This window comes from Colius striatus, chromosome 7 (assembly GCF_028858725.1).
Source record: "Colius striatus isolate bColStr4 chromosome 7, bColStr4.1.hap1, whole genome shotgun sequence".
Classification (NCBI taxonomy): Eukaryota; Metazoa; Chordata; class Aves; order Coliiformes; family Coliidae; genus Colius; species Colius striatus.
This window is the reverse complement of record NC_084765.1, coordinates 4,619,235-4,645,807: the sequence shown is the minus strand read 5'-3', so window position 1 is coordinate 4,645,807 and position 26,573 is coordinate 4,619,235. Positions and strand designations below refer to the sequence as shown.

At 41.1% G+C, this 26,573-nt stretch overlaps 1 protein-coding gene and 1 long non-coding RNA gene across 3 annotated transcripts in view; one reads left to right on the top strand and one right to left on the bottom strand.

Annotated features, from left to right (window-relative positions):
- The window catches only part of ANO5 (anoctamin 5), a 58,512-nt gene extending 51,203 nt beyond the window's left edge, over positions 1–7,309 (bottom strand). For both annotated transcript variants that reach the window (XM_061999257.1, XM_061999258.1), the window contains exon 1: positions 7,004–7,309. In XM_061999257.1, the coding sequence (XP_061855241.1) occupies positions 7,004–7,169 (166 nt within the window). In that variant the 5' untranslated portion in view covers positions 7,170–7,309. The remainder of the gene's footprint in view (positions 1–7,003) is intronic.
- Positions 6,917–26,573, top strand: part of LOC133625713 (uncharacterized) — a 35,402-nt gene continuing 15,745 nt past the window's right edge. The window contains exons 1-3 of the long non-coding RNA XR_009819029.1: positions 6,917–7,065; positions 9,823–9,923; positions 11,706–11,836. This is a non-coding gene — a long non-coding RNA (uncharacterized LOC133625713). The remainder of the gene's footprint in view (positions 7,066–9,822; positions 9,924–11,705; positions 11,837–26,573) is intronic.

Sequence of the window (26,573 nt, the reverse complement as noted above, 5' to 3'; positions counted from 1 at the left end):
TGACCGCAGCGGCAGACAAAAAGCTCAGGCTGTGGCCTTGTGCATGTATGAAAGAGGCAGCTGCTCTCACACCTCCTGTAAGAAAAGATGAAGAAAGGGCAACAGCGGTATTCCTTTTCAGCACAGCCCAAGGGAACCACAAGCACTTCAGAACGTGGTAGGTGTAGACTTGCTTTCCCACTGTTCCCAGAGGGACACTTAAAATCTTAGAGCATCATTCATTAATGCACTTCCCCAACACTGACTGAAATCACTGATGTAAGCCTGAAGCAACACAGTCTCCAATTTCTTTCATCATTTGCAGTACCCAAGTTTTCGTAAGTAGTGGAGGGTCCAATGCACTATTCATTCTATGGGCACACATTACATTCTTGTCCTGTATGGCAGATATTCTATTGATACTGTAAGAGAAAAGAGAGAAATGAACAGAGAACTAATTCCTGAGTTTCATGCTACCCAGACATTTAATTTCAGACGGGCAATTTCACCTGCAATTTTTTATTCCTTCTGGTCCTTGTGCTCTACCCAATACCATTTTAGCTATGCTTTCAATGAAGTATGTCAATGAGACTTTTGCTAAGGAATTCACAAAATATTTCATTTTCTCATAATAAACAGCATAAAAATACACCATTGTAGAAAGACTTTTTACTGACAATTTTTTCTGAACTATGAGTCTGCTACACACTGAAGTAATTTGGACAGCAAATGGTAAAGACGATGGAATAATTCTGGAAGTCATATACTGACCCCAAACAGTTCCTATCAATCAGGAAAATGAGCAGGGCAAAGGACCCTGGGTCTCATCACTTGGAGGTTTTTATGTAAGCATCAGGCAATTAACAAGACTGAAGAACTCAAAAGCATCCAATTTGCCAGTGGCCTTGAAACCACATCTGCTAGTCATTACTCGTTAACATGGTGTATTTCTAGCACACTACAAATTGTGCAAACATAAGCCCTCTGATTTCCTACCTGATAGTTAAGAAAACCTCTTTGAATAACAAACCACAGGGCCCTTTCTAATTTCGGGCTAGTGAAGAAAATTAAAGGGCAGTCATCTGCATCACGAGCCCTACCCACACGGTGCCTGGGGTTCTGCTGTCTTGCCAAAGGCCTCAAATTTCACATTTACCCTTGGGAGCCTGCTAAGGAAGACAAGAGGATCACTTAAGATTTCTTACACTTCACCAAAAGACATTCTCAATTCCTAAAAAACAGCATTAGGAATTTCACTACCTGTACTGGTCCTCACTGAGAACTAGTGGAGAATGGCTCTGACTGTACCAACACCTAGACAAATTATTTCACACTTGTATTACACTGTTCTGTGTAAATGAGTGAAATAGTAGCCTAGCATGAAGTCTTTTCACACAAGTGACATCAAATGTGGTCTACATTTAATTTATTCTTAATGGTTAGATCTGTAACAGACTACTAGACCACAGACACAATAGGAAATAAGTAGAAAATCCCATAAACCTTTAATCTATGGGATCTATTGAAAATTCCAGATTATAGCTGTGCAAACATAACCCAAGACAATTTCTCTCCTCACTTCTTGGGCACTTGTTGCAACTAGTGCAGAAACCAGCGATGAAAAGAGGGGCTAAAGAGAGCCTGAAGGCAGGGCTAGGATGTGCTAGTTCTGCCTTGATGTGGCATGGAAAGAATGATCCAAATTTACACATGGATCTATTCTGAATATACACAAATACATTGAGATACACTGAAATACTGGATTACTGCAATATGAATATTGCAGGTATGGGACTAAGGTATTTTCTCAGCTGTTCTGGAAAAGTACACTGCCACACAGATTTTTATATTATATTCCTTAACCTATCCAGATAAGCAAGTTAAGAATTGTACTATGGTACATTAAGATAGATAATTAGTGCTTACAGGGCATGTCAGCAAAGTTGCGCAAGACATGAAGTTTCCAGCATTGGTTCGGATGTCCTGCCTTACTCTGGACCTTTTTATCAGCAGCAGCCAACTAGGCTGCTAGCAGGCCTTTTCTTGGCTTGCATCAGACTAAAGCAATGAACACCACAGGTTTAACAGCTGTAGGTTCTCTCACAAGAAGCCCTTCAGAAACACACCAAACATCTCTATAGTGTAAGCCAAGTAACCAAGTCCCAACCTAGAATGAACTACTCCCTCACACAATGTTTAATCTATAAATAATTCCTGACATATTATTCTGCTTTCTGCAGAGAGCCAACACTTCAAAATCCTTCCATAACTATGTTATAGTTGCAAAAACTATCCCTAGCGATAGGACGCAAGGATGTTTTTTTGCCTTCATGCATTTATACACATGCACTCATGAAAAGCTACTACCAAATATAATGCAATTACTGCTAGGTAATGAAGCACAAATTGGCAGCTACATTGCTCTTCAGTTCAACTCTCAGATAACAATAAAAAACTAGTGGAAAAGTTCAATGCATTATTACCTTGCCACTTACCATCTGACACAGCAACTCCACATTTTTACATGACCTATACTCTGTTCATTACATGTTTATGTTAGGTAACTCTTCTATGTGTATAAACAACTCATTAGTTTACAGATACTAAATATGAAATGAATGTTGTTTGGTTTTCTGGTTTTAGAGTAATTTGTTGGGTTTGGTTTTTTTTTTTCACAAAATATCTACCAACAGTTCTCAGTATAATTTTAGAAGCACATGTTCATTAATGCCTTTATATCTTATCCTAGTTTTGCCTTGCATCGTAGTGTGCTAAAGTACCCTTCCATTTTATGATACAGTTATCTCACTGATATCAAGACTCTTCCAGATTGCAAAGCTTCACTTTGCAACACAACTTTCTTTTCTCACCACATGTTAATGCACTTGTTCAAAAAATCCTGAAAAGCAAAGCGACTCACTCAGGTTTGTTTCTGGGAAGTTACTTACAAAAGCTTTCTGGTGTGCAACAGCGTATTTAAGGTAGCATTTCACTGATAGTAAAGACTGGAAACTTTCAGCTGTAGCCATATCTTTAAAATGCTGAATTATACTCAGATCTGAAGCCATTTTTTTTTTCTAAAAAACAAACCAAAGAACCAAACCCTGTACAGTAGAAACCTGCTTTTCTATTAGTCCTATGAACACCTCAGAATGGGACACCACATCAGACAGTACCTTAGCTGCAAACTGCCTCAGAGGGAACCACAGAGAAAGTATTGTTCTGCCTTACACTGCAGTAGAGTTTCAACTGCCTCCTTAGGGCTTATTTGACATTAACAGCCCAGAACCTCTGGCCCTAGCTGGAACCATGCCCTTCCTCCAGGAATCCATGTGAGAAACAGCTGCAGAGAACTTTTGTTTCCTTTCCTGAGCTGAGTGAAGCTGCAGACTCTTTACCAAATGGAGGCTGAAGAGCCTTCACCTAGGATGGGTAGAAAGTCAGTTCTTCACCGGGAATTCAGGTGCATTGCCCAGCTCTCTGAAGCACAGCTTAAACATCCCACATAATTGCTACTGGGTTAAGAAGGCATGCAAAGGACCCCATCCCTCCTGGCAGCTGCTCCGCTTTGCCACTCACCAGGCTGCAAAAAGAGTGACTTTAACCTCATACATAGAGTACTCATCTGAAAGAAAAGTATTGCAAGTCTCTGTCACCAGTTTGAGGATAAATTTTTGTTTGTTTTTAACTGAGACAATATCTGGTAAAATCCATATTTAACAGCTCCAGGAAAATGTGCTCAATGTTTACTTTCTCATTAAAAGCACCACAGTATGCTACAAAACATACATACATAAGGCTATGTTTTGCAGGTTGCTAGGATCAATTCCCAAAATCAGGCTTTCCTACCTCAAACTGGATTTGTCTGTTAAAAGGAAGTTTACTTTCTAACCAACCTGTATTTACACTGTGCTCCCGCAGTAACGCTTCACAGCCAGTAAAGAAATTCCACTCAGCAACTACTCAGTGGCTGGTCTGAGGGAATATTTTCTCCCTGGCCTTTCATATTCTGAACTATGTCTAAATTTCTTGGAGCTTCTACTTTATTATCTAGGAATAATCTTTAAAAAAAAACAGCTTTCACATTAACAAACTCTTTGCTTTCACCCTGGGGGAACATGATATCCCATTCAGTGTTTCCACAAATACATCAGAAATTACTACATACATTGCTGCAGTAATTACAGACAGATGTAGTCTTGAACAGAGAGGCCTGTATCTTATGTTGCTAGTGTGAATCATAATAATTCTGGTTAAATCAGTGAAGTATCATTCTACTAAATAACAGCAGTATCTGGCCTCAAATGCTGAGGCATTATGAGATGCCAACACACTGGCATATGCATCATTTGCAACTCTCGCCATTGGCTTTTCCTACTGTTTTGCTGCCTTCTGCAGAGGGAACACAAGCAAGATTATAACAAACCTACATAAGCATATGAATTTAGATCAGTCTTAGAGCATTCTGAGTTGAAACTAGACTCCTAGAAATTTTGGAAGAGGAACCACAAATATAAAGGCAGTATTTTTCAAATCAGGGCATGGAGCTACATGAATTTCCAAACGATCCAGAGTCTTGGGATTTATGCAACACAGCTACCATAGTATCAACACTTCACGTTGGAAAAAAAATGCTGAAAGACAGTGGAAACATAAAGAAATATTCCTAAAAACATCCTGTGGTCTTCTTGCTCTGGTATTTACATCTCAGTGTTGCAAGTTCCATTTTCTTTACTTTTAATACTTTGGGGTAAACACCACCCATCTTCCAACAGAAAGCAAAATCACACCCACAAAAATGGAAGTTATTACCTCACATGGGTGTAATTCAACAGGAAGACAGAAAGCTTCCTTTGAGGTAGAAGTTTTGATCTGCAAGTTAAAACTTTCTGCTGCTGGTAAGTAGTTTTTTTATCCCCACAACCCGTTCCTTAGCATTTAATTTTAATGAAAAGCAGTAGTAAATAAGAATTAAATACACACATACTATCCAAATATGCACATAATTTTATGGAAAATAAGTAGCAGATATTTTTTTCTTCTGCCTTGTTCCTTTTGACTCACAAAGACCCTGCTTGTACACATCAGTGCACAAGCTTGGAGCCTCCTTAAGAGCCTATCTTTTCCTTAAAAGCACAAAACAGATCTTTACATCAAAGACAAGTACCAGTGACAATAAATGCTTACTGTTAACTTCTCTAAACCATAATTTAAGGAAGTTTGGGGTTTTTTTTAACCTTATGAGATTTTGGGACAACAAATTCACATACATTTTTAAAAGTCTACTCACTTTACCTTATATTCAGTTTGTTTCTGTTTTAGAAAACAGGTTGATTAAAATTGAACTGAACTGGTGCAAGATTCTGTATGGGCAGTTATGTGCTACAGTATGGTAAATCCTACTAAATCATCCTAATTTACAGAAATCCCTCAAATCTCCTTACATTGAATGACTATAAAAAACTCACAAAATGTTCATGGGAAAGCTGAATGCTGCAAATTTCAGTTTACAAATCTGACTTCCAACATCATTTTCTAAATGGTTATTGCATATTTTGTAAATGTTGTAATTTTTTCAGTCTCAAGCTACTTCAGAAGGACAACCACTGGGTTAGAGCAGCTCAGTCCTGAGCCCTTTTCATTGCTCACAGGCAGCGGGACAGGCAATGACTCAGGCCTCCCCACAAGAGTTTGTAAATGCATCGCTGGCCAAGAGGCTGCAACACCCATCTGTTTCCGTTCCTGTGCCAGGCCGACAGCTCCACCGGGCTCTTGAAGAGAGGGTGAGCGTTTGTCTGACACTTGCTGCGGGTGCTTGCCTTGCTGCAGTTGGCCACCACTCCTTGCTGTCAGTGCAAACAGCTTCTTTTGGATAATTTTCATAGTCATTATCTGCTGTCATATCCATCTGAAACAAGGCTGATTTTGAAACAAGGCCAAAGGTTTTGAAAATCATGATTTTACACCAGTGCTTGAGGTGTTTAAAATGGCATTGTATGTTTTTCTGAGAGATACTTAGTCAAGCTGTGAAAGAAAACATACAACCCAAGCAACCAACCCAGAAGCAATTAGTAGCTCTTTCTTGCTTTAAGATCTTCACTTCTAGGACTGATGGCAAAGCACAACTCCTATAAAGAAATTTTTCTAGGTCAGTATTTTTCTGTTGTTTTTCAATTTCTACAGAATCGTTTTGATAATATCAGCCAGCTATCTTACATCTGACTGTTGATTCATGTTGCCAGGTGACAAACTGATAAACACACCCGAAGCATTTGCATCATGTTATTTCACAAAATCATAATATTACCACATTTATTATAAGTAATTACATTACATACTGACATGAGTTGGAGATTGTCACCTGCCTATTGCATAAAAGCAAGGTCCCAACAAAGACCCAGAATCTGTACAGACTATACACAAAGCTGACTGGTATCAGTGGGTCCTGGATGAAGGAAGACAGTAGAAGGACTGCTCTTCTCTTCCTAAACGAGGTGGCCTGGTCTGCTCTGAACTTTCTTGCCATGACAGTATTAGCTAGTGGCAGCAGTTCATCTCAGCCTGAACCCAGCTGGCGCTTTATGAAAGGCTAAAAGTTTGCTGTTAGGCTCATAGCATTTGAAATGTGTTTAAAATTAACTATTAAGGGCTATCTGGCTCGAGTAGCATGCTGATGTAGGAACCTTTTTTCAAGGTTTATTTAGACTTACTGATGACCTAATCAAACCACACTCGGGCTCATGCAAAAGTGTTTGTTGTTTGCCCTTTTCAGTGGAAAAAAGATAAAAAACTTAAGAAGCGTCAGGAGCATTCGGGATCAATCCCCTCTCCCTGCCACCAGAGCCCGGTCTCGGAACCGGACTGCCCCCGCACACGCTGTCAGGCTCTCGAACCGCTTTGCTACGTCCTACCCGCGCCACTTCCACAGGCAGGAAGCCCCGGCCGCGCCCGGCCGCACAGCACCGGGGCGGGGGGCACAAGGAACAAAGCAGCTATCTCCCCCCTGCTCCCTTCGATCTCCTACCATCCGCCGACAGAGCCATCTCGATGAGGGTCTCATTCCCTTTCTTCCCCAAACGATTCATGGTGAGTGCCTTTTCTTTACCCCCTCGCTGACGGCGGGGAATACCTTCCGGGAGCTGATGGGAGAAGAGGGGGTGAGTCAGGGGCTGGGTGGCCGCCTCATGCATGCGCACTGCCCGCAGAGGCGGAGCACGGAGAAGCGGGGACCGGAGAAGGGAGGGGAAAGCGGGGGCCACCCAACCGGGCCCGGTGCCCGGCCGCGCCAGCCGACGGGCAGGTCTCCCGTCCGTCGGCCGCCCCGGGCGGGCACCGCGCCCAGCTGAAGGCCGCTCCTCTTCCACCACCACCCCGCCCCCGCCGGAGGGATGGTCTTTTTCTCAATAACATTTCCATTAAACCATTTATTTTTCCACTACATAGAGAGAAGTTACCGAAGGCGAGCTGAGAAGACACCCGAAAAAGGGGAATATGGGATTAAACCTCGAGCTCCTTGAGTAGCATTTTGGGCAAGCCCCTTTGTACAATTTAATTTGGCCATTTAAATATAGCAAAGGAGTTGTCTTTTTTTTTTTTTTTTACTTTTGACTGTCTGCATAGTAGTAGCTGATCTTTCATGAAGGAAAAGGAGAAGGAAAGTGAGGTAGAGTAATATTCCTTATGTGGGTGACTGGTGTGGTTTAACATAGGCCAGCAACTAAGTCCCCCACAGCCTGCAGCTCACTGCCCCCTGCCGTGGGATGGAGTAGAGAATCTGAAGGGTAAAACTGAGAAACATGTTGATATAAAGACAATTTAATTTTATTTAAAAAGAAAAAAGAGAGAAGGAAATAAAATGCAAGTGACGTAAAAGAAAACCATTGCTCACTACCAGCCAGTCCCTGAGCCCCTTCCAGCCTCCACCCCCACACCAGTTTTATTTCTGATGATGATGTGGCATAACATAGGATATCCTTTGAGTCAGTTGGGGTTAGCTGTCCCAGCTGTCCCCCCTCCCAGTTCCTTGTGCATTCCTATCCTGCTCACTAGTGGGGCATTCTCAGGAGCAGAAAAGGCCTGGACTGGATGCTGTGGAAGCACTGCTCAACAGTAAGGAAAAACATTCCTGTGCTATCAGCACTCTTTTCATCACAAACCAGAAACCATGCAAGCTGCTATAAAGAAATTTAGCTCTGTCCCAGCCAAAACCAGTACCGTTTGGGATTCTACAGAGAATAAATTCGCTCTTACTTCTGATCCTGCAGGGATGTTAAGAACAGCATGCAGCCCTCCTGCCTTCAGGACAAGCTTAATCTGATGTCAGGCAATAAGGGATAACGCTGCTCACTGTCCTGATTACAGATTCAGAGCTAGCAGAAGCATTGTTTTGTGTAATGAACCTGGCTTCTTTTAAATAGTAGTTGAGAAACAGACAGAAATAAGACTAAAGCCTGAGGAAGGGGAAATGTGTGATGAAAAGGTCACAGGAAGAAACCTAAGTCTTTCATTCCGGGTGTTGGATTGAGAGGTACTTCGTCCCTCAGTCTGGCTGAATCTAGTCTATGCTTCTTGAGGATCTCTGAAGCAGAGGGCTTCTCCCAGGACCAGAGCCCAACAGGGCCGGGGAGAATAAGAGGCTGCTGTCCCATCAGCTGGCACCATTTCTGTGTCTCAAGCAGCCCCAGCTCCTGATCACATCCTTCAATAATCTGAGGTAGTTTCTAATAGACTTCAATACATGTATTTCAGGTGAGGTTTATTCATTAACATAAACTCAGGGCAGACCTTGAAGCCTTTTTGTATATTCAACTTTTACTGCCTAAGTAACCACTTTATGCACCAAACTGATAGGGAGATTTATTTCTTGGGCAACTGTAACTCAACAGCAGTTTCACAACAGGATTTCTTGATCATAAAGATAATCAGTAAAGTGAGTCAGTTAAGGTGCCATGCTTGTGTTCAGATATACATACAGTATTAGTCCTTTGTTGGAACTGTGCAGCATTACTGCTCTGAGGAGGGTATTTTTAGTAAGGAGCAAGACCTAAAAATGTGTCTGGTTGCTTTCCAAAGTCTGAAATGTTTAGTTTAGTTTTTAATCTCATGGTGCAGAATGGTGGGAACAAAGAGAACCGGCACAGTGCATCAAAGGATGCCTTTAAACAGTTTGTAACTGCGTGCAACACACCAGGTCACAGGGTTCAATTTAAAAGCTGTATTTTCTAAACCTTTAATTTCCTCACAGCATTATATATCTTGGATAAATGCTTTTATGCCCATTTAAGATGCAATTAGAGTCAGTATTCAACAAGAGCTAGAAATGGCAAGAATTTCAGCGGCCATCACTGGGTTTTGCCTCCTAATTACATGCTCGCTCTTCCCAGCTCCACCCAGCATGTGTGGTGGCAAGGCCAACCATACCTAAAGTATCACATCCATAATGCCAAAGGTGATTTTGCAGAGTTCTGTAATTGCATAGGCTGACAGTCTGTTGAGGCACCGAATTTGTGTAAATTACACTGTGGGCTGTGTTAGGGTGGGACAGAAGCCTGCCCTCCCAGAGGGAGCTATCTAGGGAAGGCTTTGTGCCCCTGGCAGGCTCACGGGAGGTCCATGCCATACCCAGCCTTGAGGTTTCTTGTATATTCAGAGTTTAAGCAGCCATTTTCTGACTCAGTGGTTTCACAGTATGCCTAAGCAATCCAGGGCCACACTTCCTTCAAAAGGCACAGAACTTTTTCCCTCCCACCTTGAATTTTCACCTCTGATCAATCATAAGATGATACAATGACTCAGGTCAACCTGTTAAATTGACTGACTTTTAATTTTGTTCTGGGCTTTCAGTTTCATGAGTCGCAAACAAGTACTGCCAAAACAAAGGAGGAAATGGGGAACCACACAACAGCAGGACTGTTTTATTCCTGAAACATCAACACAATAGCCAGGTATGCCATAGTGCTTCTGCTTTTGGTGGTCTGGAGTTCAAACACTGTTTCTAACACAGTGTATACATAAAAGAAAAAATAACAAAAAATACCTAGAAGGCTGTGCATGTAGGTAGCAAGCATCACTAAAAATTAACAGCAGTGATTACACTTAGAGTGTCCATCAGCAAAGTTTAATCCTAAAGGAGAGCAGATGGTTTGTAGCCCTTGTAAAATCTTGCTTTTCATTGGTGGACTTTTTCAAAAGCATGGAACTGCTTTACAGGTCTTGAAATGAAAACCAAATATTACTTAAACACAGAAAATGGGTGGGATTGGAGGGTCAAAGATACCTTTTCAAAGATATCTCTGTGCTCATCATTGTCACAGATAGGTATCGCAGGGCCTGTTCAAAACAACTCATAACTTATACCCTGAGATCTCAGCTTTTGAAAGTCCTTTAGTGGACTGTCTAAAGCTTTCATCACTAAAGCATCTTTGAAAATATGACCTTAGATCCTAAATCATGTGGAAAATGGAGCTTTTGTGTCTATCAGTTAGATGCTCTGAAAAAAAAATCATTATTTATCCTCTGGGAAGGAGTCGAATGTAGACAGCTTTTGTATTTACTACTCAGAATCATAGAATCATTTTGGCTGGAAGAGACCTTTAAGATCATTGAGTCCAGCCTTTGTCCCAGCCCTATCAACCACTAGACCATTTCCCTAAGTGCAACATCCACCGATCTCTTAAACACCTCCAGGGACAGTGCCTACACCACCTCCCTGGGCAGCCCATTCCAATACCTCACAATCCTTTCAGTAAAGAAATTCCTCCTAATACCCAGCCTGAAACACTTTGGGACCTCCCTATAAATTGTTCAGATTACATGTGCTTTCAGGATTCCCTGTGCTGTGCCTGTCATATGCCTGTCACAGTCCCAGAAGGTGCAGCATCTTTCTGCTATTGAAGATGTGTGTATTGTGTATATTCACTTTGATTTAAAAGGTTTTGTATATATCTATTCACAGTTTAAATAAGTTTTGAAATCAGACTGTGAGCACAAGTTAGAAACAACAAAACACAAGTTTGAAGCAGCTGCAGGAGGAAAAAGGAAGTGGTTTATCTCCTTTCCAGACCTCTTCAGCCTGCTCTTGCTCCTCTAATGCTGAACAACCTCCTGGATGGTCACTTGTCTGTGAAATTTTGTTGCATACAGGCTGCCTCCTAGAAACAAATGTTGCTCCTCCATCTTCAGGAGTGTGCTTTTGACAGCCAATTAATGGTTGTTGAGGTTCTCTAGTCGAAGAGCTAACTGATTTATTTCCCTGTTTTTTAATTAGAATATCAGTAATAGTGTCATTTTTAAAGAAATTAACCTCTTAGAAACCAGTAGGCTCAGATACCAAACAGGCCTAGAAAAGTAACATGGAACTCAGATGAAAGTTAGGTACCCAAATCCAGCATTATCATACCCAAAACTGCCTATAACTGTCAGGACATGAAAAGAGAGTACCATAAAGAGTTGCCATAAAAGCAGTAGAATGCAAACACTTCTCAAAGAAAGAAAGAAGTTGTACATAGTAGGCAAAAGTTCATAATAACTCACTGCATATTTTTCCTACTCCATCACTTCCCAGTTAGTCAAATGTTTGCAGAAAGCAATGCAGGTAAGAATAACACCTATGATGTCTAAACAAACATGACTCTATAGACCATAATCTACCATTCTCTTGGCTGGATTTACTACACAATTGCCAAGAGTAGAACTAAAATCAACAACCCGGTTTGCACTCTCCCCAGGGCAAGGAAACTGCGTGGGTGCTGTCCCAGCTAAGCCCAGCCTCACTGCAGTCCTGGAGCCTGAGACAGACACCCACTCTGTGCCCTCTGCCTGAGCACCAGCGGTCTTGAGAGAGCTGCTGGAGATCGAGGTAAGCTGAACAGAAGCCTATATCCACCTGTATCATGTTTGAAGCACAGACAGACATTTTAGTTCAGTAATCTTGCAGTTACACTCCGCTAACTGGATTGCCTGTTTTATAAAGCCTTCTTAAAGCAATGATTGGAAGAAACCACACACACACACACACACACACACACACACACACACTCACACAAAGACTACAAGGAAAAATTATTTTGGTGTGTTTTGGGGAGTAGGGAGAAAAAGTCTCTTTCCTGCCAGTAGAGACATTATTAAGGATGCTTAAGTATGTACCAAATGTATTCACTAACAATGTCTGAGGCACGATTCTGCACTCCCATCACGTCTCTGTGGATATAGCCCCATTGATTTTGCTAAACTGCCCCTGAACGGATCCGTATCGAATTCTGATGGGCTGTGCACCGGCAGCTGCGCTCTCACAAAAGGTTATTGAGTGCGGTCGGGTTAGAATAAGGCCGCTCCGTCAGTTCTGGCGCTTTAACGACAGAGATCAGACAAGAAGCGGCACCGTTGGCGCCGACCCCCGCGCAACCTCCATTTCCGCCCGCGCCCTCGGGCCGCCGCCGCCGTGCCCCGCCGGCAGCGCCCCCTGGCGGCCGCCGCGCGTGGCGCTGGAGCCGCTGCCTGCGGCTCGCGCTGCGCTTTGGAGTTCGCCTCCCTCTGTTCATTATCTCAGACAGATAAATACGTCAAGTAAAGTCGAATATATATATATAAACACAGAGGATAATGGAGTGAGTAAATGAGACTGATATGTGAAAGCCAGAGCCCCGAAGTAATGTGGGGATCTCGGTAGGTTTAGCAAAACTGTTACCAAATCAGTTGTGCCAGTTGTGCATTAATCTGCTTAGATAGTAAAGCAGAACGGGATGATAAAGATACCATAAGAGTATCAGAGACGAAGAACCTGCAGTTACAAATGAGATATGCACAATATGTCATCACACACACACACATACACACACACACACACACAAAGTCTGTGTTAACCACAATTTTTGGTACATGGCTTTTAATGACTTGGGCACCTCTCATATATTCACATTTGTAACTGTCCTTGATTACATATTTTATTACAGAGTGTATAAAAAAAAGAGATTGGCAGCTTTGTAAAAAAATCTAGGAAAATATAAGCCTTCAATATGTTTATAAAGAAGGCAAGGTATTCAAGCACAAGTTATTTTGTGCAAGATATTCAAGCACAACTTATTCAGCTGGCAGAAAATGGAAATAATGGTGCAAATGATTGTCTGCTCCTATGGGTGACATGAAACAACGATGTTCTTCTCTGCTCTTTGTGACATTGTCCATGAATAATAACAGTAGTTACAATGCGAGCTTTAAGAAAATGTTTCACATTCACTGTTATAAATTCTTGTTAAATTCTGCATACCTACACTTAGTTTTCAAAGCTTCCATTCTTTGCAGTGCACATATACAGCATCCCTATAAACAAGTTAAACAAAGGAAGCATCTTTCTATGTTGGCTTCTCCAATATCAAATTATCAAGCCACATCATCTCTTTTCAGGTCATCTCCTTGGGTAGGCTCTGCAGGTTAGCTCCAATGCTAACCTTCACAACCGTCCTTCACAACCTTGTGCATCTTCCTATTTTGCCCTTCTTTGCCAGCAGTCTTATCCTCCTCCTCCCATGCAAAAGCAGAGGGAAGCAGCTGCAAAAGCCTCTTATCTTACAGAGCAATCTAGACATAGGGCTACAGGTAGCACTTCTAAGCAGAAATGAGTGAAGATAGATGGGCCAGGAAAGAAAACATTATGCAGTTTTCTATGGAGAAAGAAAAGACAAGAGAGAAGCAGAAAAAGTTAAGAAATAGCATTCATAGCACCAGGCAAGATGAGGGCGTGTAGGGCTGCCTGCCTTAGGGAAGGCTGAGTGATGAAAGGTAACTAAGGTGTTTCTGCAATAACCAACCCTTCCCAAGCACACACAGGTTTTCCAAGATTCTTGGAGCTGTGCAGTTGCTGATAGCATCTCACAGCCCTCCTGTGGGCTTCAAGGTGCTGTTGTCTGGATGGAGATGTCAATGTATGTACTGGTCTGTACACTGATGGATACAGTAACACTAATATATGCTGAAAGGGAGCCTGTCTTATAAGAGGTAAACGAATTAGTGAATGATATCAGGCTTAAATCCAATACTGCTTGTTGCAGTCTTGGTTTTAGTTCTGATAAAACTGAGAAGTGAGCTGGTAGCTCTTGATTGTTGCAGCCTCTGAATTTCCTTCTATATTTTCACAGCTTTTCCACACCAGCTATGTGAGATACAGTGACCATGTGGTTTCCAGATTCTCCCCAGTCTCTAGCCCTAGTTAATCCCTATCCCAAATTCTGTCTGAATAATGTAGTGCTTATCTCCCCACCCAGGGGAACCCTTGTGCAAAGTTGTCAGGGCTGCCCCAGCTGGCTTGTCCGTCCCAGTCACAGAGCTCAGACTGAGCATACAGATCAGTTACATGAGCTCTGTGAACACAATAAGCATCCAAGAGCAACAGTAGCTGTGCAAAAGGATTGGAAGGGTTGGGCAAAAAAGAAATGTGATGAATCTATACAGACAAGATGTCTCTAAAAATCAATACTTTCAAAGTAATATAAGGAGTATGAATACTAGGATGAAATCAATATAACCTAATAATTTATGTACATATTCTAAACAGGAAAAACAGAGGCTGTGAGGGATTGAGAGAAAAAGAACAGAAAAAAATAAATAAATGTAATATCAAATGAAAATGTTCATTGTCTGGGAAGTATATTTAAAATTTCAGGTGAATAGATGAAAACCCTCAAAATGCAAGGTGCTGCTTTGTTTCATCCAATTTCAAAGAGCCCTAGTGTCAAATATAGGGGGATTTTTTTGAATGTTTACCTATGGCTTCAGATAGGAAAGTCAAAGTGTAACACAAGTAAGGCTAGCACATAGTTCTGTCATTTCTGTAGAGCAAATCTGCTACTTGAACAAATTTTTTTGGTGGCAGCCTCTCAGAATGTTAATTCTCCTTTCCTGTCAAACTGCTGAATTTGTAAGAGGATCTATGCCATCTCTAATAAAAGTCAAATCTCTTCTCTTGAGATCATTGCTATTGTCTATAATACAGTTCTTCTTACCAATTGTAAATTGTAGTTTGTCAGAAGGCAAACTAGTTGTGCCTTCTAACTATGCCCTCTTGGATATCTAATCAAGTGCATAATATATGATGTAGAGTCTCATTTGTCATGTCTTGTTACCCTCCTTTTAAAAGTTCTACTGTTTCACGCTTCAGTTCAAATGCAAAAAGTGGCAAGAAGATACCATGGTAGTTACTTATCTAGTAATTACTGCTTGGGTCATTTCTGAAATCTTCAAGTCTTGCTGTATTAATTGTGAAGAATTTTCCTGATTGTTGAATTTATTACTTCTTCTATTGCTGAATATATAATACATAGTTTTGGATGATTCCCTTTCAAGTTAAATATTCGGGTAGATCAGTCTGCTAAGACAGCTGGAATTAGCATACCTGTCAAATGCTTGAAATTGCTGAGCTTGTCCTTATCATCAAACATAACAGATGAACACGCAGATATTTGTTGATAGCCCTCTGTATTGTAAAGGAGAGAAAGGAAAATTTGTGTGATCTAGTACTTAAACTCTGGTATTGCAAGTATATTAGTAGGTCTGTTTTCAAGAACTGCTGTTAGGTTTTTTTTCAAGCTAGACCATTAGGTCTAGAATAACCTTTCTTTTTCTTGGATCAAACTTGGTCCACAGTTTTCTTACAGTTTTTCATCACAGTCACACTCAGCTTCTAGGAGACATAGTCTATACTTTGCAATTTTAAATTGTGCATGAATTCAGAAATGAGCTAGTATAAAATGCACAATAATTTTTGGCTTGGCTTTTAAAATCAGTCAATTGCACAAGGACTCAGTCATCATAATATTTTCCTTCATGCCCTTCTGTGGGTTACTGAAGAAGCTGCATCAGGATTTGCAAGTGTGGTGGTCTGACTCTGAATCACCTCATACCCTGCCCCATCAATTCTAATGGGTCCCTGAGAAGAGTGAATGTGACTTTGTGTAGGAGAGGTAACACCTGATCCATCCCTAGGTTAATAAAGAACTGGTGCTGCTTCATTTTTCAGTTCAAAGCACATCTGCATGTTTTGATAGATGTCTGGAATGATGTTACCACTAGGAGTATTTACTCTTTGATTTCCAAGCTATCTTTGGAAATAGAAGAAAGGCCTTGTGCAGTATCTGTAAGTACAACAGTTCATTTTACCAATGTTCTCCTAAAATTCATCTGACTCGAGTCAACAGAGTGGGCTTTAGTTAATCTCTCTGTTAAAATTGCTGAGGAAAGGTTTGATAAAAATTTTCCTGTCAGAATAGGTTTGTGGCTTCTGATGTGGTTTAATTTTCCTGGGACATAGTGAGAATTAAAATAGAATGTCCTCTTTTAAAACTGTCAGTAACTGCTGCTCTTATCAATCATTAGCCAATGGGGCACTGTCTGTATCAGCTAACTTTGCCTTAGCCTGCTGCAGGTTTTTCTTCATTTCCTTTGTACATTTGCAAAGAAATGACGTTATTAAGCTTCATCCTTCCATTTCTGTTTGTAAAACTGATATCCTCCCTCCACATCACATTTCCTGACGTGCTCAAATGAAAGCTCAAACAGACATTTCTCTTTACCTTGTGCATATAAGTATCCATGCTATTTTTAAATCATATTGCTGACTGTCTGCTTATGATTTAGTGTCTCCATGCCGTAGCCCTTAAGAAATGCAGTGGTCTAAGAGTCTTTCACTATTTTTCTATCTACATGCCTCAGAACTCATGTTTGAAATCTCTTATTCTTCTTTTGTTAACCCGACATCTGGTAGTCTTTGTTCTGAATGAATTTTCAAGATCACAGTTTGCTGCTATATTGAGGCTCTCATTCTCTAATTCAGCACAATTGCAGATGTTTCAGGGTCAACAGCAGTTGCAGCACTTGCTTTAATCAACCTTTCTTAACACTAATCTTTTTAGTGGTGTTATCAGACAGTGGAAAAGTGATTATTAGTATTCTTTTACTATGGTACATCTTACTAAATCATACAAGAGAGCTTCTTCCTCCAAAGACTGGCAGCTTTTATACAGTCCTTTCCTGAAATATGGTAGCATCCCGTGCTGCTCTGTGAGCCCTTCTTTTACAGTTCATATGTCCTCCATAAGCTTTCAGTAACTTTTTTTCTTGTTGGTATCATTCATTGTTTTTAGAGTGGGTACCTGGAATGATATGATTCTCTCTATTTCATTTCTCTCACAAGAAATTCTGAAGCATAGCTATGTCCCCCACTGTGATTATGAGGTGTATCAAGTGCAATCACCATGACTGCGTATTATGTGAGAAGCCAAATTGGAAACCTTCCCTGTTTGGATTCCTAACACTGCCCATTTCACTGCTGATTCAGATAAAAACCAGGACTAGACAGTGATGGGAGAAGCATTGGCATCAACTGCTCTTCCAGAGCAGTTCCCCTTGTCTCCCATTACTTATCGTTATGTCTGATCAAAACAGTTGAGTGATAATCTATCAACTCAAGCTTCAATGATAAAATTGTGATCAACAGGAACATTGCTCCATGGTTTTGCACTATATATCTCAGAAGTTGCTTAGCTAGCAGATAAGGGGTATGTCAGGAAATAGGATCCTAGGTGAGTTGTATGAAAAATATGCCAGAGACTTTCCTTAGTTTTATTATATCTGTTGTGAACTTGGCCAAGTGAGCTTGGCTTTGCTTGGCAAATAATTTCCAGTGATAGGTTTCAAGCTACTATTAATTTGCCAGTGAAATGAGTTGGTTCAGCAGGACGTAGACATATCTGAGCCAAATCCAAACAAACAGCTTGGCTGGAGCCCCATTTTGCTATTTCAAAATTTGAAGTAACCAGCAGGAATCACAAGGAGGTAGAAGATTCACAATTGCCTTGTATTACAGACCATAATAGCCTAGTATTTAACTCCTGCCAGAGTAATCTGACCTTTGCTTAGTTTTTCTCTCCCACCCCGTACCTCTGTAGGGTATCCTAAAAGCTCAGCTACCTCACATACAATTTCATAGCTGCCAGATATAAAAACCTAACCCATTCTGCTAATTCCTTTCTGACTTTTCACTCGTGTGGATTGAAGAGGCACTGCTTTGATGTGATTTAGTCAGCCTTGTCCTTTAGGAGCTTCACTTCCAGACCACCTTTCACTTTGCCTGCTGTGTTGTGGACAGGACTAGAAGGAAGGCCTTCTTCTGATGGCAAGAGGCTTATATGGATATCTCCCAGTACAGAGTCTCAGTGAGGCTTAGATACCAGAGTTGGCAGAGTGGTGATCCTTATATATGACAGGTATACTCAATAGCTAGGGATCATTAGGTGTAGACATAGAAACTACAGATTTATATCTTGAAACTGTAGCTGAGAGAAGGAAGAGTAACAGGTAAGACAAACCAAAGAACAAGATATTAATACAGGAGCTACTCACTTTCTAATGGAGATCTCCTCATTTTTTTAGTCGTTTTTCTTAATATTTCAGAATGAAACCGTTTTCCTCTGTATGTAAAAAACATAACCCCAAAAAACACAAACTGTCCCCTCTCTATTTTCTTTCACACTGTGCAGCCTCTATTTTGTTCTTTTCCTGTTACAGTGTCACACTTCTATACAGAGTGAAAATTGTGTATAACCTGAATAGTAATTCCTGGAGGTTTACAGCCGTATTGTCTTCAGTTTTTTATGTCAGTGTTTCACAAACTTTTTTTTAACCAAGGATTCCTCTGACATGTAACTAAACTTAATAGAGTCTTTGCGTTCTCCACCTTTGTTCTCTCTTTTTGTCCCACTAGTGCTACCTAGCTCTTCTTACCCACCTCTAGTGCCCTTTCCACTTGATTCTGATATCTCTTTTTCTTCCATTCCTGCCCTAATATGTCTTCCCTCCTAGTCTCAAACTCATTTATCATTCTCTTCCCAGCCACCTAAGAATATCTGTTCCTCTTTCTGGTGTTTCAATGCTTTCTCCTTAAGAAGCAAATAAGGATATGGCAGCAGCACTGGACTTTTGTTGCTTCCATGGCTGACTTTTTGCTTTTCACTTTTCCTTTCTCCAAAACTAGATTTCCTGCTACCTGAAACAGAGATTGCTGCTTCAGGGGATAGGTGCTGTCACAACAGCCTCCTGGTGTCCAGCAGTTACCCCTGGGGAGCCACAAGTATTTTATGTCACCTTTGAATGCATTCCTGTCTTTTTGTATGCCAGTATTTGACATTTAACATTCCACTATATAAAATGTTTCAGCATCAGTCTATTGTGGGCTTTTGCTGTTACTGTCGTCCTTTGTTCCCAGCGCTGTTACAATATCATTCATGGTTAATAAATATTTATCTATTTGAATCTAATGATGGTGTAATTCTATGGATCTAATCCTGAAATGTTTAGTTTGTCCATTTTCCAGCAAAATTTGCACTAAAGTTAATGGCTCCGGATTTTTTGTTACTGTTATAATGTCATTGAAAAAGGGAAAAAGCTTCTCAGAAGCACTCATTTTTAGATAGCAATGTATCTCTTTTTTAGATGAGGAGAATCAACCAGAAAACAATATAATTGAGAAGATCTTGAGGCATTGCAGGTATTACACAGAGAATAGAAATGCTTTTATATAGGTTCATATGACAAGTTAGAAATCATTTTCATTTCTTTTAAATTAGCATCTTACATTCCCAGAGGCTTTGACTTGGGTTTAAAGAGCGCAAAGAAGAATACCATCCCTAGAAAAAGCTATCCTGTGTAATTTCTTTCTCCTTTGCCTGCAATCAATCATTCTTTCAGTGAGCCTGATCTTATGTGCTGCTCCTTGGTTGCAAGTATCATCTTGCCATATGATACCCAGGGCTGTAGCACACCATAACGTGATCATCCAGTTTTCTAGGGTAATCATCTGTGGCTAAGTTCCTGAACATGGTATTTTGGTTTGGTTTAATGTGAAGAGATGTGTTCTTCCTTGCTTCCATTGTTAAATGCTTTTTAAGAAGTATCAGTGCTTTGTCTCCGGCTTTCACAACACGGAGTGGTGTGTGAGGAATGGAATTGCACTGCAGTACCTCATGGAGCTCCCTTGAATTGTTCCTCCTATAAGCAGACTAATTAGGAAGGTGTGCAAAGTTCTCATTTGGAGAACACCTACCAATACTTTTTCTATCTATTTTAGCCACTATTTAGAGATTCATAGTCAATGACTTCTTTGGGCTCAGACCTGTAACAACAGGCATATCCAATGTTCATTTTCTAGAGTTAATGTGAATTGTTTGAAGTTGATACTTTTAGTAAGAATTTTGCTATTCCTGAGACTCTTTGTTCTAGAAAAAGGATTTATCTTGTTCTAGCCAAAGCAAGAGAAAATTAGCCCAGGGTAATTGTGTAGGTCAACGACAAGGATATTAACCAGGCAACGGAGAAATGCCAGATCACCAGAAATGGTAAGTTAGAGCTATTGCTTGCAAATATCTCCTACCCCGTACTAAAATCTTGCTTTTACAACTGTTCTGCTCTATAGATTTGTTGATGACAGAGTCAAGGTTAAGGAAATGGACTGGTTTGGGCATTCATCTGGCATACTGGAAAACCAACTGTGTGTTCCAGCCTCCCAGGCATAAAGCTTTCTGTTAGAAAGGCAGGAGTGAATTATGAATGACTCAAACACAATACAGAAAATTACATTAGCATATGTAACACAGAGAGGGTTAAGTATAATTACAGTAGCTGTACACAGTAAAATATAGATGTATGGTAAAACAGTGGGACAAGTGCTATTCCTGCTGAGGAACCTTGGTGTGCTTGGAGACACAGATTCCAGACTTCCTTTGGTGTGTATGGTCTGAGTATTTGCCTGGCACGCTTTTTTGTTTTGCCAGAGCTCAGTATGTAGCACAGATGTAGAGTTGATCAATTCATATAAAGTCTTGGATGAACTCTAGGATTAGACAATATGAATATGATATTCCCCAAAATGTTCAGAGACTAAATGAAATCCCTTTGTTTCCTTCATATGGTAGTTTTTCAGCCTCTCAGCTCTCAGTGGTTACAGCTTGGAATGGTAGGGATGATAACTAGGCCACCATGACTGTACAGATTGGTGAAGTGAGCAGAAAATAAATACATAAGGCTAGAGGATTTTTGGCTAGCTTGTAACTGAACTAGACAGGTCTCTTGGTCCACTTCAGTCTAGAATATGTATAGCCACTGCCTATGGAGCAGAGACTTAATCTGTAAATGAAACACCTCAGACTTTTTGAGTCATTTTTTTAAAGACATGCTTCAAATCCTTTTTAAAAATCTTCAGCTTTTAGTTTAAGTTTCAGTGAAGTCGATGTAAACAATCTCTGAGTATATTATGTCCCTCCAGTAGCTATTGTTTCTGGGTGTAGCAGGAATATTCACCAATCCTTTCTTTGGAGAGTGAAAGCCACTTTGAAAGCAGCAACACAACTTTTAACTACCGACTAAATCTAAGATGATGGGCTTAGGGTTATGGCAATTAGCATATGATACTGGTGATGTAAGCAAGTAAACTTGATGCATTCCTGCTTTTCTAAAAGTTCTTATCAATGTATTGGAGGAAGCTGAAATCTTTGTGCATAGTTCCATAAATACACTAGTGTTTGGGTGAACTCATTAAACTTACAGGCTTTCCTGTCTCAGCTTTCTTGGGCTTTGTCTGTTTTTCTAATAACCACTCTAAAAAAAATAGCTCCAGTCTTATCAGTGCTTAACCTTATGTTTTGTTACTTGTTAGCTGGCCTTGTGTTTTGTATTTTAATACCAAGAATATCTTTTAAACTGCATGACCACATGACTAATTCACCCTGTATTTGTATTTGCTAGAGCACTTCTATTGTTTCAACAACCTGCTTATGCAAAGCTGTTTTATGCTTTCTTGATGTTTATGCTGGAGGAAAGTTATTCATGAGCTTTCAGAGGACAGAAATCTCCCTCTCTCATCTTTCCTTCTCTTTCCACCTCACTGCCACTGTTACACATTAATGGAGTGATTCTGTGAATATCAAGCATAGAAGTTGTAGGGTTCAGCCCTAGTGCTTCCTCCCCACAGTTATCTAGCTTTATATGGTAATCTTGCTGAAATTTATTGCTTACTGGGGAAACAAGAACTGCATGAACTGTAGGGTTCCAGGTTCTATCACAGCCCTAGTCAGACTCCTTTGTGTATACAGTTCATGTAGTTACTATTCATTCTATAAATTAATCTGCTATATTCTTTTAACAATGGGAACTAAATGCATCATGCTAAAATCAAATCATTGTCATCCGTAACAGTCACCAGGGGTCTCTTGATCTCTTTCTGCCAAGGATTTTGTTATTCAGACATTCCCCACAAGCTGTCAAATGGTCCAACTCAATAACAACTAATAAAGCAAGCACCCCTTAAAAATTTCCCCAGGGAATCTTTTTAAATTGAACAGGGAGTAATAAATCTTGTAGTGTCAATAGTGGTGAAAATGTTAATTTGGTTGGCTCCACTGTGTTTCTCCTCAAGTGAAATTTCAAATGCTGTTCTGGGAAGATGGCTGCTACTTCAGTTCCCTCCATTGTGCTCTGCCTGCAGCACCAGTCTCAAATCTGTGGCAAGTGCTATCTGAGATGGGCTGTGTAACACGAGAGCGTTCTAGTGATTTGGTTGCTTTATCAACTTTTTAAATCTCATGTACTGATTTCAGGGATGCCCTTAATGAAAATTAGATGACAGGGATGAATGTGCTGATAAGAGTTTCTCAGATGGCTAACTGATACAGTAGCACATAGCAGAAATGTGTCCATCTGCTAAGCATAGCATGAGTCTGATTGACTATACCACGTGAAGCTGGCTTAACAGTAGTATCAATAACATAGTTTTCTTTATTATACAAACTGTGTAGAAAAGGGCTTTTATGGTATAAATTTAGTCTATTAAGGGCATTTCTGTGAATAAATTGTACTAGATGTTCTTTTCATCCCTTTTTAGCACAGATTTTTTTCACAGATGTCATTTTTGGGCACTAGACAATGTGGTGGGGTTTTTTTCTCCTGCTGTTGTGAAAGGAGAACTGTGAGTACTGACATTAAACATTTTGGGACATTTGTTCTGTTCTTTTTATAATAAGTGAAAGCAGTTCTGCCAGAACTGAAACCTTCCAGTGACTTAAATTTCTGTTTTATAGTGTAATTTCTTAGGTACTTGATATCATCTTGAGGAAACTAATTAATGGACTATTTCCAAAGTCCCAATTGGACTTATTCCATGTAATATTGCTTTTATTTTTGCATATTTTTGTAAAACATTATATCTGCAAGCAAAACAAAATGGCAGCTTTAAACATAACTAGTAAAATATTTGTTTTCTATATAAATTGGTGATATGAGAGAACAAGTGCTAAAAAATTTGTATTGAGATGTTGATTTCTGGGCTTTGCTTGGACACCAGGGCGACCTAGAGGGGGTGCAGTTAAGAACCCATGAAGCCACTTTGAGATTCTTATTCATATTTTTTAAAACTGTTTTATTCATGTCATCCTGCTAAATTTAGGGTTTTTTCCTTTTCTTAGCTGCTTAATCCCTTTCAGGTTTTGCTTAAGCTCTTTGTGGGTGGTATAGGAAAGTATTTAATTTGCATGCTAGACAGGCAAGGAGACTCAATAGTCTTTATCCACCAGCTTTAAGAATCAAGAACCATCCCTGCACACATCACAGCGTAGACCTGCCCTTCATGTTGCATGGGAGCCTGGCTCCCCTGCTGTGTCCAGATCAGTGCACTTCCTTTCCTTTCCCTTTATAAATGCAGAAAAGAAGAGAGCCTGACAGTTGGAAGGAATGTTGAAAGAGGAGGACCAGGAAGACAGCTTGCCAGGGCCCAGAGAGCACCACCAGCCCTGCCTGCCTCTGCCCACCTCCCCCACAGCCCCATTCTGCTTGGCCATGGGCCCTGCCAAGATGAGTGTGGCTGATGTTCCAGCCTCGCCTTGGCCCATCCCTGTCCCCATGGAGGTGCCCGGTGCCCACAGCTGAGGCTTGGCCCAGTTTCCCCCAGTAGCCCTGCTCCTGCCTGGAGCAGAAGGACTGGGCCAGCTGACAGGCCCTCCAGGTCATGTGGGATCCCCATCCTCTGCACTCCAAGCTTAGCCCTGGAGATAAAGCAGATGTTGCCTAAAGTCCACTCCTTGCAGGCAAGAAGCTCAAGCAAGAAAATGCTGTCCATCAGCATGGGCACAGGCAGAGCCTTAATGCTCAGATCAGCAAGATAATCAGGTGACTAGAACATCTTATGAGGAAAGGCTGCGGGACCTGGGGCTGTTTAGCCTAGAAAGGAGAAGACTGAGAGAGGACCTCATTAACTTTTATAAGTAGCTGAAGGATGGATGTCAGGAGGATGAGGTGACATTTTTCTGTAGTCTCCGGTGAAAGGACTAGGGATAATGGACATAAGCTGAAACAGAAAAAGTTCCACTTAAACACAAGGAAAAACTTATTTACTGTGAGGATGAGGGAGCCCTTGCACAAGCTACCCAGGGAAGGTGTGGAATCTCCTTCTCTGGAGGTTTCCAAACCTGCCTGGATGCGTTTCTGTGTGACCTAATCGAGGTGAACCTGCTGTAGCAGGAGGCTGGACTATATAGATAATCTCTAGAGGTCCCTTCAAACTGCCACCATTCTATGATTCTATGGATATCTCTCCTCAGGTGTTTGCTGCTAAGCAAACTGCTTTGGTGCATGAGCCTTTGGAAAGCACAGAGCGTGCACAGCCATACGAAACTATGCATAAGTAACGTGCAAATACGTGTATTTAATGACACACGCAGACGAAGTGAAAACTATTTTTACGGTAGGTAAACGTTATTAAAAGACTCCGTTTGGTTTGCTTGAGCACGGGGCCGGCAGGGGGCGCTGTCCGCCCGCGCTCCGCCACGGCACCGCCAGCCCGCCGGCGGCAGCGCGCGCTGTGCGGGCCGGGCCCCGCCTCAGCGGCTGAGGGGCCCGGGCGGGGCGGGAAGGGCTCAGCGCTGGCCAGCACCTGGCGAAAATAGGGCGGGAGCGAAGGGCGCTTCCCAGGGTAATGCTTAAAACAGTGCACGGAAGACTCAGGCTTTGAAAGGTGAAACGAAACACCGCCTTTGGCTTTAAAATCTTGTCAGGGCCTGAGGGAGCTCAGGAATGGTGAATAACCCTAAATCTAATGGAAACCGCCTGGTCTTGCCACGTTTCTCAGACTGAGATGGGAGAGGGTTAGGAAGAGTGAGCGCTGACCATCATCACACACAGAGTGAGTTCCGTTTCCAGAAGAGGCCATGGCAATGGCAGAGCTGCGGCCAGTGCTATTTGGTGGGCTTGCTTGTTTATATTTGTGCCAGAGGATTCCCGCTGTGAATCGGGACTGCCTTCTGCTCAGCCTTACATAATAAAAATACACGGGAGAACAGGATGGCCCCTGCTGCAGAGAGCTCCCACGTATCTGGATACCAAGCAGGCTGTGTCCCTGGGTAGTGACCTGCTGTTCCAGAGATGGGTGTTGCAGGGACTATCCTGGATGCTTTGTTATCCAGTTTGTAAGCAGCATTGACAATGTGTTGACTACCCCGAGGTGATAAATTGCAGTTTACCTACTAGTGATGTGAATCATTCAAGAGATGCAAGTTCTTTTCCTGTTTTGTTGAAGTTTTTCTTGATGGGAGTTAAAAGGCTTGAACACTTAAACTTTTTCTGTTTAAGAAAACATGAAAATAAGTAAAATATAATAAGCCTTTTTCTTCAAGTACTTTATGACCATCTGCAGGAATGCAGTGCAGGAGGAAAGTCTCTACTTCATCAGTTCCAGCTATCTGCTGTCACAAGCAGGTTTGTTTTATCATCTGATTTACAAAGTAGTACTGATTGCTACATGCTGACAATTGTCTTCTTTTACAGGTTTGGCAAAAGCAGAAAGAGACAAAAAAAATCGACAGCGCTATTCTTGGCAAGAAAAGTCCATATATAGCAAGGGAGAGTGTTGGGTTTCTGCTCAGTATTTTGCTGTGTTGTTACCTTGAAATGAAATCAGCATTGGTTGGGATTGCTTTTCATGACAGGCTTTCTAGTGCAATGCTCCATCTTTTGCTCACAGGGTACTCACAGAAATGTCACCATTAATGAAATACCAGCAAAACCTTGGGAGAAAGTATGTCCTAATTTACTGGTAGCATGATGCTACACAAGACTTTCTATTTGTCTCCTTACCATGGAATCATCAGTTTGAGAACATCATCAATTTCTGTTTCCCCAGCCTCTAGCCTTCCATCTGAGACAGAAAATTTTTGCTGTGTACTTTCAAGAAGTGATTTTCTGCAATTGAAGTAATTTTAAGTGACCTCTATATCTCCTAATATACAACACGACAAAGAATCAGTTACTTTCTGCCCTTGTAGAAGATGGATACATGAGGGGGAAAAAAACAATAAAAGATGTTTACTTTTAGTTCTGGGAATCTTAAATCTGTGCATGGATTCTTGTCCTCACTTGCTTGGATTTTTAGACACTTATTTGCCCTCCATTTTAATCCTATCTGAGCACTTCCCAAACGTCAAAATATCCTTATGCTTGCAATGTACATAGTCTTCTCTTGTAGAACCCTTTTGGTTTTGCAGCACTTTTCTGAAAGTTCTGTTGGT